This window comes from Athene noctua, chromosome 13 (assembly GCF_965140245.1).
Source record: "Athene noctua chromosome 13, bAthNoc1.hap1.1, whole genome shotgun sequence".
In the NCBI taxonomy this organism is placed as follows: domain Eukaryota; kingdom Metazoa; phylum Chordata; class Aves; order Strigiformes; family Strigidae; genus Athene; species Athene noctua.
In genome coordinates this window covers 18991240-19007559 of record NC_134049.1, presented here as the reverse complement: position 1 = coordinate 19007559, position 16320 = coordinate 18991240, and the positions used below count along the sequence as shown (strand labels likewise).

At 35.6% G+C, this 16320-nt stretch overlaps 1 protein-coding gene across 4 annotated transcripts in view; it reads left to right on the top strand.

The window, feature by feature from the left end:
- The window catches only part of VPS13C (vacuolar protein sorting 13 homolog C), a 96580-nt gene that overhangs the window by 12187 nt on the left and 68073 nt on the right, over window positions 1-16320 (top strand). For 3 of the 4 annotated variants that reach the window (XR_012634492.1, XR_012634491.1, XM_074917495.1), the window contains exons 7-19: window positions 140-205; window positions 1836-1945; window positions 2791-2850; window positions 3454-3513; window positions 4192-4272; window positions 8574-8631; window positions 8960-9087; window positions 9979-10085; window positions 10735-10906; window positions 11354-11416; window positions 12633-12768; window positions 13329-13423; window positions 15230-15372. Coding sequence is in view for 2 of the 4 variants with exons in the window: in XM_074917495.1 (XP_074773596.1) it covers window positions 140-205; window positions 1836-1945; window positions 2791-2850; window positions 3454-3513; window positions 4192-4272; window positions 8574-8631; window positions 8960-9087; window positions 9979-10085; window positions 10735-10906; window positions 11354-11416; window positions 12633-12768; window positions 13329-13423; window positions 15230-15372 (1279 nt within the window). In the remaining 2 variants the exon portion in view is untranslated. The remainder of the gene's footprint in view (window positions 1-139; window positions 206-1835; window positions 1946-2790; window positions 2851-3453; window positions 3514-4191; window positions 4273-8573; window positions 8632-8959; window positions 9088-9978; window positions 10086-10734; window positions 10907-11353; window positions 11417-12632; window positions 12769-13328; window positions 13424-15229; window positions 15373-16320) is intronic. The other variant, XM_074917496.1, reaches the window with a different exon arrangement.

Sequence of the window (16320 nt, the reverse complement as noted above, 5' to 3'; positions counted from 1 at the left end):
GCTTTTAATGAGATCTTACTAAGACATTCTGCTTAAGATGAGCTAAACTTTCTTCCATCTTGTTCTGTGCTTTCTTACATTTCTGCTTTACTAACTTGAATTTTATCCTTTTCCCAAAAAATTGCTTGCGCTGAAAAAGGACGTAAGCGTAAAAAGTATAAAAAGCATTTTAAGAGACCCTTTAAAGGTCGTGATCGCTCAAAAGGTGGGTAAAAGTTATGGCTTTTAACTTTTTAAAAACTTTTTTGGTTTCTGTTTGGATTAGTTTTTCTTAGTCTTGGATGTATCCATTAATACCTTTTTCTTCCTGTTTGAAAAAGAGGGTGTAAATTGGGGAGAGCTCTTTTTTGCTGTTTATCCATTCTCTGGATCCAGTAAAACTGAGGAGATCCTTGTTTCTTTCTACTTGGATAGCTGTGCCTGTTTCTTCAACTTGAGTTATCTGTAGTATTTCTAACAAAAATATACACATTTGGTAGGCTGAGTGGCACTTAACTGTGAGGAAAAAACTACATGTGAAAGATACCTGTTTGACTAATTTTTGTAATATTCCAGCAACAGCTATGTAAAGTAAATCTGGTACTATACTGATGATATAATAGTAAACAGTCCTTTCAGCACCTCTTAGCTTCTGTTCTAAATAGCTCTGACTAAAATAGTGTTATATCACATTCAGTAGCAAAGCCTTTTCATTTTAAAGGAATCTTCTGAATTTCTCTTAGAGCTTAAAAAGAAATGACCCTTATTTTTATAGCAAAATGTACAAAGTTATATATCTGTGGTGTTCAGCATTCATTGCAAGTTGTAAACAGTTAAAGTAAGCTGAGGAGTCAAACTCAGGGTGTGACCCTAAACTTAGTCAAAACCTGTAGTCTTTATGTCTCTCTAGTTGGATAGCCACAACTGTTTCTTAAATTTGAGCCATCTGTACCATTTCCAACAAAAATGTACAAGCTTGGTACGCTGATCGGTGGCATTCACTGGGATAGCCACTTTGGAAGGTGGATACGGAACAAGACAAGGTAGCCTGTAAAGATAGCTAGAGAACAAGCAGGTCATCTAGCCATATTTTAGGTAAAATGTTAAGATGCTCAGCCTGAAATAATATTTTTAGAGTTATGTCATTAAATAATGAGGAATTGTAAATATTCTCCTTCCCCTGCCCTGCCTTGGCATGTGTACGCTTGTCTTGGGTAGAATGCTGAACTTCTGTGGGTATGCATCTTCTGCTACCATATCTTGTTCAGCAGAAGTTCAAGTATTGTTATGTGGCATAGCAAAATCTGCTATGGACCTACCTTAAATGGTCACAGTATAAGTTCAGTGTGGAAGAAATGAAATTATACTCTTTGTTTTCACTTATGGTATGCCAGCTTTTTAACTTTCCCAGACAGTGTTGTATGAAAGGCTCCAATGGACTGGTCTCTTGTGCAAGTATCATCTTCACCTGGTTATTCAAGGGCGTTTTGTGCTAAATTACACTGTCTCGCCTATTTGGTTGTTGAAACCCCTAGCAAATTGCTGAGGGACTTTTAAGAGAGAACCTTTTATCTTGGAAGGAATGGAGAGAATTATATTAACTAAGAACTTGCTGTAAGCTAAACTGTTTCAACTGAGACTTGTGGTTGTGTTGTGCACACACAGCTAACATCACATCTTCAGAATATGATGTACAGAAAAGGAAAAAATTGCAAATATGTAATTTAAATAAGTGAAAACTTAAATGTTAAGTATTCATGTTGGAGTAAGCATTAAATTTACATTAATATAGCTGTTAGTGTGGTTAAACTCAAGATGTAACTACTACACTGCTGACTGTTTTTAAATTATTTTAGACAAACCAAAGGAGGAGAAGAAAGATACTTTCTTAGAAAAGCTTGCAACCCAAGTTATAAAAAATGTTCAAGTCAAAATCACAGGCATTCATGTTAGATATGAAGATGATGTAAGTATCTGGAACATATTCTCCTCATTTTAAATTGGGCTCTGGTACAGTCATGATTATCTAGTCCATAGAGGGAAACTGTGGTCTTCCACCTTGAAAAAGTTGCTGTGGTTTCTTCTGCACATCTTCAAATAAAGTACCCCGGATACAACAGAAAGCCAGAAATATTTTGGATATGTGAAATAGATATTCTCTCTTTTGCCTTGTCCAGTGGTGCCTTGCTCACTACATGTGGATGGTGGCTCTTTGTTATATTGTGTGCAGTTGGTGTACAGAATTTTTCAGTGTCCTGGGTGAAGTCCAGAATGTCAGAAACTGGTGGGGTTACAGATGAGTTGGAAGACAAGTAGTTGAAAATACTTAATTGATAAATGAGATAATTGATAAATTGATATGTACCAAACTGGTATTATTCTAGCCTGCTTCCAGCTACCTTTCGGAAGATGATGAAGCACTTTGTGATGAGATAATTGAATGTAAAAGAAAAGCATTATATATAGATTATTTCTGAAACCTATTTTGGGACTGTTTTCAGAGACACTAAATTTAAAAAGGTGGGAGGAATGGAAGTCATAAAGTGATATAGCTAACAGAGATGTGGTACTCTGTAGTTCTTAGTTCTTTTCTATATGAAGATTCTAGAAGCTGAAAGGAAATTTTCAGCTTGAAGTCCTAAGTCTTTATGCTACAGCCCAATTTAGCGGATTTCAAGAATGCTTCAGCTAGAATAATTAAGCAAAGGAAGATCCTCAAAGCAGATCAGGATTTCAGTCAACTTTTATTAAGTGATACCTCTCTGATTGCAGCAAGAGAAATAAATAGCTGTTATTTTTCTGTTTTTGTAGATCACAGATCCACAATGTCCAATTTCCTTGGGAATGACATTGGGCGAGCTCAGTTTACTGGTAATGTGTGTGTGTGTGCATGTTCTTATGGTTTTGATTTACTTGTCTTTGGAGTAGCAGAAAGGAAAAGTAACATATTGATGATACAATGAAAGTATGCATACTGCTGGAAACAAAGACAATCTTATTAATGCAAATAGTACTTGAAGTTTGTGCAAGCAGAAGGAAAGACAATTAAGGAACCTCGCACTTTCTGAGACTAGTGATTTGTTCTTATGATCCAAGTGATCTTTAAAACTGAATATGTTTACTTTCATAGGCCAGGTTATCTGTTGGCCTGATAAATAAACTAGGGCAAACATGACGTCATGATGATAAAGAATGTGGTATTTTGCCAGGCCTTTTGGGAAATGGGGGGAAAAAATTTCAGCTAAGCCCTATTTTCCTTAGATGTTAAGGATTTTGTAGGTAAGAGTTGAAAATCAAAATAAGTTGACAGATTTTTGTATTGGATTTTGACTTTTATGTACACAGTCTAGAGAAACTGGATTCTGTAATCAGGTAGCACCAAAATTATACATTCCGTGCTTGAAAGTATAGGATAAAACCACAAATGTGTTAAATAAAATGCACAAGATTACTTTTATCATTTTGAACTTTCAGACAACAAATGAGAACTGGACACCTTCTATTCTGAATGAAGCTGCAAAAATAATTTACAAGGTAATGTGTGTTTTTCATTTTTTTGGGGGGTTCTAAATAAAAATTGGAAAGATAGTTTGTGAATTGTCCTGCTTTTCTTAGTTTTGCTGTGTGTTTAAATGGGAGTAGAGCACAAATAACTGGCTCTATATAAGGCATAACTTTCAACTCCGTGGTTGAAATAATTTCCCTTAAATGCAGATGCTGATTCCCCTCATTAAATGCATTATACAGCAAGTCTGTGTGGTAACTGCGATTTGAAATAGGTTGTCAAATTGCTATTTCCTACTCTTAGTTTGTATGTCAAATGTAATTGGGATTCTGGTAGCTCTCTGTTCTCCCTGCCCCCCAACCTCATGCTGAAAGGAGTATGCAAACATTTAATAGGAACAATATAAGAAGGGTTTAATGGTCCTGGCTTCTTCATTAGGCCAAATGTTGGTTTTGTGCACTCTTGCCTCTGCAATCCAGAATCATCTTTATCAGATGTACATGAACTTGTATGCTTTAAGAACTTGCTTTTTAGCAATTCTATTTTCACTTTGAAAATATAAGATCAAATACAGCTCAGTGCTAATGGTGGATTTGCTGTCTTGTCTGCTTTTATTTGTTTTCTGTTTTCACAAATGGAAAGCTAGGTTCATAGAATGGGTTGAATACGGAGTATGGAATCTGTTGAATGTTTTCTTTCCTCTGCAGCTTTTGTGCCTGGACAGCCTCAGTGCTTATTGGAACATACACAGCAAAATATATTATCATGGCTCCCGTGAACAAATACTGGTAATGTAGAAAAAAATGCATTAAATGGTACTGTACACTGTAGCTGTTGTAGTACTCAAAACTACACCATACTAATTTCTACCCCACTTCCACATTTATGGTCAACTGTATTCTGATACTAGGATCATATGTTAATCTATTACACTATCCATATCCATTGCTAATATTATTTTTTTTGTGAACTTCATATGTTACCAACCTGTATAAGTTTTACAAATAGTCAGAAACTGTGTATATAAAATCATGTTGTATTATCATATTTATCTTGAATTCATGCTATTTACCCAGTACTGTTTACTAAATATCTGGGCTATATGATCTATTACATAGCTACTGTAATGAAAAAGGCAATATTGAGATCGTAGAGGAGCACAGAATTAATACAATTTCAGGATATTAGATCTTTATCAGAACAGGAGTTTATATTACATGTTATCCAGGTTACCTAAACTTCATGCCTGAAATTAACCAATACAGTGAAGGCAGATAGAAGAACAAGATGTTAAAACAACGAGGGTTTTTTTTTTCTTTTTAATAAACCAAAGCTTAGGTAGGTAGGTATCCATTGTCAGACCTAAACAAAGAAACAGAAAATTGCGGAGATGCTAATGTAGTAGTTCTTAAAGATAGCAACCCTTATTGTGGGAAATAGCGTTAGTAAAATTCTGAAGAGCTTTAGTAGAATAAGTTATATGGATGGGTGAATGAGTATGCAATGCTTGACAGACAGAAGAGGGTCACATCTTTAAATGTGGATTGCACAGTAGGATGGAGTAATGAAGGCTTTAGAAAATGAGGTTGGATGGAACGTAATTAAGATAGACTGTATGGAAAAGATGATGCTGGAAATACTTCTTTCCTGCTTGATGAAGCTGAGTCAGTTGGTGTAGAGACTAGAGAAATAGTGATGGTGCTGCAGTGCAGAAGATGAGAGGCAGCATGAAGGCAGTGAGGGTAAATTAAGACAGAACAAGAGGCAATATCTTAAAATGGTAATTACAGAGAAAGAATAAAATCAAATTGGTGGGGCGCTTCCTGGAGTCTAGATTTTTCTGATTCATTTGTGTTTTGAGTTGCTGTTAGCTCGATAAATAGTGCAATAATGCAACTTGTAACACTCTAAGTGTGTAAAGTACTTGTTTTGCTTTCATTTAATTGCTGTGAAATCCTCTTTCCCATCAGAGGAACTGGGAACTTTGGCAGTATGAACAGGGAAGTTAGAGACATAAATTTGTCTGAGGGCACACATCCTATTTCTGTAAAACAGCTGAGGACTTCAGAGTTGGAAAAGCAACATTACTGTTAAGAAGTTTTACTTCAGATGACCACTTCATTCTCTTGTTAAGAGCCCACTATTTTGATGAAGTAGTGATTTACTTTAGTTATGTGTATATATATGAGTTGCTTTAGTTATATAGTGTATATATATACACTTGAGTTATATAAAGTGGACTTTATATATAAACTTTTAGTTATTCTAGTGAGATTTTGGGTAGTACGTTAATGAATATCTCAGTTTCTGAAGGTAAACTTTAGAACTGATTATGAAAACAAGTCAATTGGCTTGGAATAATGGACATGTGATTACTCTTGTTAGTTTGTCTGAACATCGTTTCGTTTTCCTGTGGAGATGATGTGCAGTGCATGCTGTATGTCTGCATGCTATTTCTAGTGTGAGTAAGTGCTCTCTGTGCAAAAATGACCCATTATGTTTATAAAGGTTATGCAGGTGTTCTGTGTGTCCAAATGCTACTTTTTTTTTTCCTTCTTTGCTCATGTTTTACAGGTATCTTTATTTTTGTTTATTCTCTCCTTAACAAAATAAACAATATGCTGAGCTTGGTACTAGTATGGAGGGTTGAGTCAAATCTGTTAAGTGTTTAAAACCAGCCAGTTGTTTAATATTATTTGAATTTTTGTCTGTTACGTGGAACTTGAAACCTAAGTCCTTTCATTTTTGCTCTGGTTCCCATCATAGGGCACTGTTTATTGTCCCAAAACTGGGGTGTGAATTCACTGTATATCGAAGATACTATGAATATGTTGATTTCTCTTCCTGTCTACAGTCTCTTGCTTTGTTTTTTAAAAAGCTAGATTTCCTTAGAGCACTTCCACTTCTGCCTTTCTAGTTTAGCAGAAATGTTTACATATTTTTAGTAATAGCCGAGTTACTTTAGCTACAGGAGTCTTCAGAATTACCTCTCTGTGGATGTTTTCTCTGTTGTATCTCAGTCTAAAGTGAAATGTAAACACAAATCAATATACAGTTTGAATTGACAGCAGCAAAAGTCTTAGTGCTTCAAATGTCATTCCAGCACTGTTGGAAAGATCCTTTGTGAATTAGTCCTTGACATGCTTGTGAACAGATGGCTTTGTGGGCTTACCTGGCACTGTCCGGTAGCTTAGATCTCAGTCCTTTTCACAGAGACTTGTATTTACTATTGACTGAGCTGCAAGTGATGATGCTGGTGTGGTTTTGTTGAACATAAGTTCTATGTATCAGGGAGTACCACTTCCTATTCCATCATCAAGCAGGTTTTTAACGGGTTCTTTCTGAAAGAATTGGGAATTTTGTCCTCCATGACTGTAAAATGGAGTTGCCCCTTTCCAAAGCCTTTGGTATGTCCTTCATGTAAACTTTTCTTTGAGTTTGGAGACAGAGCAGTTCCACCATAGCTAATAGTATCCAGTATTCTGACCACGTATTAATTTGAAGCCTCTTGCCACTTGCAGTTTTTCCAGTTCTTGAAATCCTTAGCAATTTTGGCACTGTATACTAGTATCACTTTGCATACTGGTGTCATCTCCATTATTTGGATTTTTTGCATCTTTTGACTATTTAAATTTGTCAGTTGTGATTAGTTGTCCTTGAGTCCTTGTTCCTAAAAGGGGAAGAGAGGAAGAGCAGGAATAAACTTAGAACACATCTGTTAAGATTTGAAGAAGCACAGGGGAAGAATGAAAGTAACCATGGGCATAAGATTTCTTGTGTAATCTCTCCCACTTGCTAAATTGTCTCTGCTTCAGAATTTTAAAACCAATACAGGAACTGAACAAATAGCAAATAACATGTCTTGTTTAGGAAAATTTTCTGTATTAAATACCTGAATACATTTTATATGTAGGTTTTAGGGTAACTTGTTCCCTGGAAAGTTAGGTCCTCCATCCAGACAGGCTGTTTTGGTCTTAATTTTAACAGCATTATCAGGAAATCAGATTTATCATAGGAGCTAATTGGTCTATGTTGTAGTAAGAGTAAGATGTGTAATCTGTAGCAATCCGTTACTTTTGTACAACAGTTGTCTTATTTAAATAACACGAGTATATGAGTGGTTGTGAGATTAGCTGTTTTATACTTAATCTCCTTGAAATTTATTTTATATTTTCTGTATTTATTCTATATTAATATAGATCAGCAGACAGGAAATAGGTTTTAATACCAATATTTTTAATGAGAAAGTGTACCTTTTATAAAATACAAACCAGTTTTTAAATAAGAAACTGGAAAAAGGGTTAGGTTGAAGAAATCTGTAGTTAAAAAATATTTTCCTTGTAGAAACAACTCTTAATAGTATTTATAAAATATATTGGGAACAAGCACTTTATCAGCCTTCGTGTATAGCTTATATGTACATATTCCTAAAAGCAGGCCTCCCTCTTTAACTGATTGTGCCATTGCAGTTCTGAAACTATATAAAATATTTGAGCATGAATATAGCATTCTCAATAGATTGCTGATGAATTATACCATCAGATGGACCTCATTTTCAGTTAAGACTCGGTTCTAGCATATTTCTCAGGCCTCTTGGGCTGTTTTGTTATTTTCCTGACTTTTTTTCCTGTCTTTAATTCTTCTCATGCCTGCAGAATACCAGAAGGCTCAAGTGGCCTCCTTATGTGCTAAAAATGAGAAAGGGTAGAATGTGAGTAGATACTCCTGGTACTTTCAAGGAGTTTAAAAACAAATGCTTGATCTACTATGCTACATGTTTGAATGTACACATGAGCTGTATGTTTCTAAATTAGTACACAGAAATTGTTATTACAAGAATTAGGAAGGCAGAAGTTAAATAAAAACTGTACTAACCTTTCACTTGATATGAGAAACTTAAAATTCTTTTAAATCTGGTATAATTAAACCCTTCACTCTTAAGTACTTGTGCTATATTAGCTTTCCCATTTAGGGGGAGGAGGCTCTTGTGAAATACGTGTCAAATTAAGTTGGTCTATTCAAAGCTTGGAGAACTGTAAACAAGTAACGCTCTTCAGCAATTGCTAGACAGTATCGTATTCCTTTACAGGATCAGCTGAAAAGAGGAATTCCATGTAGTGGTAACCAGCCTGAAGACTACCAGTATAGTAAGTAAGCTAGCAGTGAATGAATATAAACTGTTCTGAGCGTGTTAGTATACAGTAGCCTGACCTGATCATGCAAGCATGCCCATACTAACTTTATTTTACAAAAACCTAAACATAATAGAACATAGTAGTGCTTGTATGCTTTTTGACTCCTGCTGGGCTGTCTTAATTTTTGGTAAGAACTGCATCCTGATTCTGTGGGTTGTAAGCATAAGTATTATGAGTACAAAGTGGCTGATATATCAGGCAGTGGAAATAAGTACTTTGAGATTGCTTATCATACTTTAATTGTAAACATAAAATTAATCTCAAATTTTTTATCTTCAAGTTTTTAGACCGGTATCAGCCTCTGCAAGACTGTATATCAACCCATATGCAGAAGTAGAACTGAAAACTCCCAAGTTTGATTGTAATGTAGAAGTACAGAGAATTGTCATTGAATTCACTAAGCCACAGGTAAGTTGTCTTGGTATCTGTTACCCCCTATTTCAGAGATTGTGATAATTGTAGGATTATTTTTTTGTTGTTGGAAAACATTCTTCTTTGGGAATTTTCTGCTTATATGCAAGTAGTCTATCTAAACTGTTTATCAGTAACTGGGAAAAGTATAGGATTGTTTTCCTTTTGTGTAGCAGTCAGTTCCTGGTACTAGGTCCTAACACTCTGACCCTGTTATCTGTGGATCCTCTGGGGACCATCTGATCTGTATTCAGCCCTTCTAGCAGCATTCATTTCATGTACTGAATATAATAATTCTTATGAATAGCCCTTGTATTAGAAAACTGAGCCAATGTTACAACTGCAGAGATGCCAAGATACAAGTAAGGGTGGGAATGAATGTCGTATGCTGACTTTGGTAACAAAACCCGCTGAAGTATCAAGGGACTGATTTAGATAAATCTCCAGCAATATCAGTGTTTTATTTTTTTCAGTGATAATTTGCTACATGGGTTTTTAGCTCTTATTGATGTCAGAATGTAGTCTGAGTTCAGAACAGTACCAATAAGGTTAACGAATGTAAAAGGCAGTTCTAAAACAGGGGAAGCTGTGTATTAACAAATGAAGAGAACATGGTTGGTTTGAGAAAGCCTGGGACTTTGTGCTGAGCAGGCTAACAGAAATAGAATTTTTATTTTTTTTTTTTCAAGGAAACCAGAAGTTCATACGTTGGTGTGTTTTTGAGAGCAGTGGGTATAGTCACTCCACTTTTGCACTCTAATGACAATGCATAAGCTTGAATTTCTGTATAGTCTGGGGAATACTGAAGACCACGGTATACATGTACTTTAAGCACTGCATGCAACAAAATCTGCAACTCTGCTAAGGAATTTGTTTTTCTGTGTTCAGTACCTCAGCATGATAGACCTTCTGGAGTCCATAGATTACATGGTTCGCAATGCACCATACAGAAGATTTAGGCCAAATGTATCTCTGCATAAAAACGCCAGACAGTGGTAAGCTGTGTATGCTCATGCATTCTGTGGTAGATGCTGGATCCTCTCCAGTCTCTTCATTCTCCTTTTGTGATTAAATGTAGTTTTAAAACTAGATTGCATATATCATTACAACTTAAACAGAGCTTTGCTTAGCCAAGTAGAAAAGGTGCGTGGAAGAGAACACATGAAGGAACCAGGTGATGAAAATCTGACTTGCAAAGTTAACCTTGGTCCCCAAAATCTCTGAACAAAATGCCGATGTTCTCTCTAGAAGCTAGAATATAATTTTAGAAAGCCTAAAAAAAAATAGCGAATGTATTACAAGGGAAATATTAATGTATGTCAACTGTAATGTTTAAAGTTTTGAGCTCATAGACATTTTTGTGGATTTTTTCCGAAGTATTTACTGATACTTAATGTACTTAAGGCTGATATAGCCCAAATTTGCAAATGCAGAATGCAGATTTATAGTTCTTCAGGCATTAAACTTGAGCCCTCAGTCCATTTTACCAAAGTGATGTTGAAACTGTCAAATTTTTAGGAACAAAGGTACTCAAGTGTCAAGTGGTAAGCAAAGTGTTGGTATATTAATAAAGTGCCTCTGCAAATTAAAGTTGTCATGCATAAATGAAATGGGACTTTGCTCACAAGTGTGATATTGTTGTAGGTGGAAATATGCAGGTAACAGTGTTCTTGAGGTTCACATCAAAAGATGTACTCGAATGTGGTCATGGAATAACATAAAACAACATAGGCAGCTTCTGAAGAGTTACAAAAATATGTACAAGAACAAGCTGACACAGAGTAAATTGTCAGAAGAAACACAGAGGCAAATTCAGGTATGTTTTTTCTTTTTGGAGAAAGTATGTTTTGGTCCCTCTGTTAAATAATTATTTCAAATATATATGACAGTGAACAAGGTTGGTGGTTTTACAAGAGCACAAGATTTACCATTTTTAATCTGAAGTTCAGTGTAACCTGTTCTTGAAAGAAAGAAAATACTAGTAAAGTGCCATTTAAATAAACCCTTTTTGGTTGCAGATTAATGAGCTTGGATGCATTTAATGAAGTGCAAGATTTATCTATTTAAAAAAAAAAAATTAGCCTGCCTAACATCAGGTTTCATCTTCTAATGAACTTCTGCGCTGGGTATAGCCTTGGAGGAAAGGAGCAGGTCTAGAAAAAAATGGGAGTGTAAATATAAAGGAGGTGGTAGAGAATTTGTAGTGGTGAGCCTTTCCTGAATGTGTTCTAGAGGCAAATGATTTCATCAGACATTTTTACAGGACCTAGAAAGAAAACTTGATGTCTTCAACATAATCTTAGCACGACAACAAGCACAAGTTGAGGTAAGAAATAATTTTTGTTCAGTAATATTGTAACACTTCAAATATGACGGTTTTGTCATGATAATATCTTGAAAAAATTTGTGCTGATGTGTATGATCGCATAGGAGGTGGCAAGTTTCCTAACCTTCTAGGACAAGAGTAAATCAATTTCCAAACTGGAAACTAGTTGCCAAAACCTACCAGGGTGTGTGCATAGCATTACTGCTACTCACTTTGTAGCATTCAGGCAATTGTCTAAGGATGATGATTTGAATTGATTACCTTCTTCCTTTTGACTTCCGTTATTTCAAGACTGGTTCTGCAGCTGCTCAAGATCAGCTGTTCCCATCCTACCTACACCTTTGGATACTCTTTTCTTTTTAGGGGACAGCCAATCTAATTAAAAGACAATTCTGAGAGAATTGTTAAAAGATGAAGTCTCTAGCTGCATTTATTTTGGAAATAATTTATGACACTTAACAAGGAGTTGCATGTTATAACATGAGGAGAAGTGTTATAGCTGCAGTTAAGATCAAAACCACCTAGCACACTGAAGGCAAGCTCAGAATTGTTGTCTTGTGAGAAGCATGCTTGTGGTAGCTGTTTTCCTAACATGAAAACAGATCTCTGTAATTTCATCATACAGTTACTTTTCATGCTAGTGTAGCCTCAGTGTTTGTCTACATATCTGGAATGTATGAAAATGAAGATGAAAAAATAATAAGGATGTTTCTTGAAAGTCTTTGAGATATTTGTGGTCAGACCTTGATTTTTAAAATGTAAAGTGAAAGCTTGAATAAAAATTAAAAGTTTTAAATACATGTAACAGTACAGGGTCAGTATTCAGGTTTGTAACTACTAGATTTACGGTATGTAATTGCTTCTTGTGCCCTCTTGAATACTGTCTTTTCATGTGGTTCCTGCCTTTTAGTAGTCTAAATGCTAGTGAAATGTGTAGAAAAAGGCTGTTTGCAGTGCAGGTAACACATGCTTATTTCCACAGACACATGCACACACATAACACACACACACTCACCCCCACTCCCCCCACCCCCCGCCCTTGATCCTTTTGCTTCTCCTTTTGTCTGGTGAGTCAGTGTTCTTAATACCTTACAGGGTGGTGTTGCTGTCCATCAGTTAAATGTCTGTTCAACATGCATGCATATATGCATTGTTTACAGAAAAACAAAATATATAGTAATCATATTAATTATGTGGTTTAATGTCTGGTTTGTAGACAGTAAGATCAGGACAAAAGCTACTGAAGAAGAAAACCACTGAAGCAGAAAAAAAAAGCGGAGGATGGTTTGGTGGTTTCTGGGGTAAAAGAGAATCCAGGAAAAAGGAAGATGAAGAATCACCCGTTCCTGAAAGTAGGTGTAGACTGTAATGCACTAACTTCTATAGGGACTTAAAGTTTTTATATACATCAAGAAGGAAGTTATAGTTTGTTTTGCTTCCTACTATGCAGAAGGAGAGAGCACAGCATAAACTGTGCAATGCAATATTGATCAATTTTATAGTATTACTTACAGTTAATGATTATCAAGCTGGCAAATAAAGCATACTTCTGAAATGGCTGTAAGCATTACAGAACCTTGGGAAGAAGGGTATGGAGCTTATAGCTGTAGTGTAATATGTGATGATTGGAATACTGTATTCTGCTGATTTGCTGTCTGGACTAGAGATTTGTTCTAATAGTACTCCTCAAAGCTTATGTAATATAAATTACATTGATTTCTGTGCTACGGATGTAACACCATATATGAAGACTGCTTCTGTGTAAATTATCTTAAAATATGGAACTTAATGCAATATGATGAATCAGTGAAATGTCTCAGCAGAACTTAAGTACATAGAAAACAAACGGGAGGGAAAACATGCTTCTCATTACTAAATAAAGTGCAAGTTTTTGTGGGTTTTTGATTTTTAGCTATTGATGAACTAATGACACCAGAAGAGAAAGCTAAGCTTTTTACTGCTATTGGATATAGTGATAGCTCCCACCACCTTTCCTTACCAAAGCAGGTAAGCAACTTCTTATGGGTATGGTTTAAAAAAACAAAGCAAAACACAAATCAAAAACCCCATACCACGCAACCAAACAAAAAACCCCTTTTTGATGCATGTTAGCCTTAAGATAAGCAGCAGAATATGTGCAAGTTAAATCTATGTTGAATGTACAAAGATTGAAAAAAAAACTATTCAGAGATCACAAAAAATGGCTAATGTTTTCTTTGGTGTTCTTCTGCCTTGTGCACAAGCCTCATCTGAAGGGATTTAGAAGTAACAGAAACTGGACAATAGATACTTACTTGCAACTTAGATAATTAAAAAAGCTAACTGTAAATGAAAATATATTCCATGTTAGCTTTTTCATTGCATCTGTTTCTTGCTACCTGTTGTGAAAAATTAGTGTGGATGGTCTTCTTGGGTTTTGGTTTGTTTTTATTTTTTTTAAATCCAAAGTCAGTGTCATTTGGATAATTGAGTTTGTGTAGTTGTTGTTTCTATAAAGAAAAATATTAGCGTGTGATTATTTCCTGTTTGACCCAATGTTTATAACTTCCAGGGATGCTTTTGTTAGAAGGATCTTGTTATGTTTCTATTAAAATATTTGTCCAAATACTTAATATTAGGAGATTTCAGTTATAGTACTTTCTCTAGTACACAAAGGAAAGCATAAAAATAAAACCACATTTTTGTGACAGATATTTTTTTGCTTGTTAATAAAAGATAAAACTTGACAGGTATAATAGTCTTGAGAGGGCTTATAGAAAGAAAGCTAGAAAGTAGACAACTAAGTATGAAATGGTAAGGTTTCTCTCAGTGTACTTATTTTCTGGGAGGCTATTACACTGTTGTTTTAAATCTTAACATGACTGGTGGTTCTGCTTTAAGTTCTTCATCAACTACAGAAGTACTTTTTACATTAAGACTCTTTCCTTCAAGGAGGATGTTGTCTCTTCTCCCAACAGGCCTTCCCGCTCCACAATCCAACACTTACAACTTTCCAACCTTGTATATTTTTTTAAAGTTAATTATTATAAGCTTACATGTGCCTCACAGGGAAGTTCAGAATTGTTGGTGGCAACATGAGGCCTGTGTGCTATTGTATGAACTTCTATTCCTGTCAAACTGAAGAGGGTAGAGCAGCAGCAAGCATCTCTTACCAACAAAGAGGAGAGACAGCCCAAAAAATGCCCAGTACTGGTGCTTTTTTTTTTTATTTCCTTTCTGTTTCATGCTTTCCTTGCTTGCCTGTGTAACTTCGGTTTTTAATTTGGACAAATTAAGTGTAAAGATGCTTGCATCTCTTTCAGTATCTTGAAGAAATGTGCAGGCTTCAGATTCGTATAGGAAGTGTTATTTGATTCTGCTTAAGTTGCTGATTGACACAGTCATAAAATGCTACATGTTTCAGGAAGCCAAAACCCTTTCTTGACAAGGTTGAGATGTTCAGCAGCAAGAACAACAAAGGCATATATGCAATGTTTTCTGAAATGTCTTGATCTTGCTAGCTCTCTACTGAGTATAGTTTAGCTATGCTTGCTTTCACAGTTTTTAAAAAACTTCCCCGAATCCTGAAAAGAGATGCAGACTGTATCTGCTCCGCATTTGTTGAAATACACTGTTTTATGTTAAAAAATAAGGGTTGAAGGGAAGTAAAGACTCTATTTTGCTTCTTACCTCTGGATTCGTTTCTTACCTTGGTTGACTAGAATAGGTTTTTGGTATTTACCACATTTTGTTGGATTTGTTGAAATTAGGACCTCTGAAAAATGATTCATATCAAGATGACTAATTTTAATTTTTCTCTCTCCTTCTCACTAGTATGTTGCCCATGTTGTGACACTGAAGCTGTTAAGCACTTCTCTTACAATTAAAGAAGACAGGAATGTGGCAGAAACTCTTAAAGTACAGATAATTGATCTGAGTACCAAAATATCACAGCGCCCAGGAGCACAAGCCATTAAGTAATTGGATTGGTATTTTCTTTTTGTGGAAACATCTTCCCTTTACCCTCCTCCCCAACTTTTGAAGTCTCTTCTTGGGTAGTCCATTATGTTGTATATTGGCTTTTAAATTTGTGGGCATTCTGCAGTTGTATTCTGTTGAAAAGTTAGTCATGTAATTTGGCCAATAACATAGCATGGAATAAAGAAAGGAAGAGTATTTGTTGGTTTTCATAAACAATAACAAGCTCTTTCTTGAATCCAAATGTCAAACTGCTGAGTATTACTTTTGGGAAGTGAATACCTAAGCAGTGTGAAATGGTCTGGCTAACACGCTCCAGCCAAGCTACTGAATGTGGTGCTTACTTCCTACAGAAACGAAAAATTACATCTGTGGGTTGTGGGTAGGAGATTACCAGCATGTAGGAAATGGAGTCCTTCCTGTGTTTGAAGAGAGGACACATCAGTAATATCGAATACAAACTATTGGATTATACAGTCAATGAATACAATTTTCAGTGTCTGGAAAACAAGTCTGTGCACTTTCCATGCTTACACTTCCAATTCCTTCCTCTTATGACTTTATGCATGAGATCGCCAGCTCAGCTGCTGACTCTTGAAATATTTTTGCTGAAAAACATTTTGGGGAATATTAAAGGTACAGCCTGAATGCTGCGCAAAAATAAAAAGAGCTTTGAGAATATTTTACATAAAAGCGTGCCATATAATTCAGTTGGCAAAACTGAAACAGTAAAGCATATACATTTGTTAAGTTTCTGGAAAAACATAATTAGGTTATCTCAACGGAGCCAGGATTGTGACACTGATTATGCCCAAACTGTGTTGCCTCCCAAAGTCAGGGCTTCCAATGGTTGAGACCCAGGACCTGAAAATCAGTTTCGTATCTGATAGGTACTTTAAGAACGAATGAAGTTTGTGCGATTTGGTGTTCATATGGCTTTCTTCTGC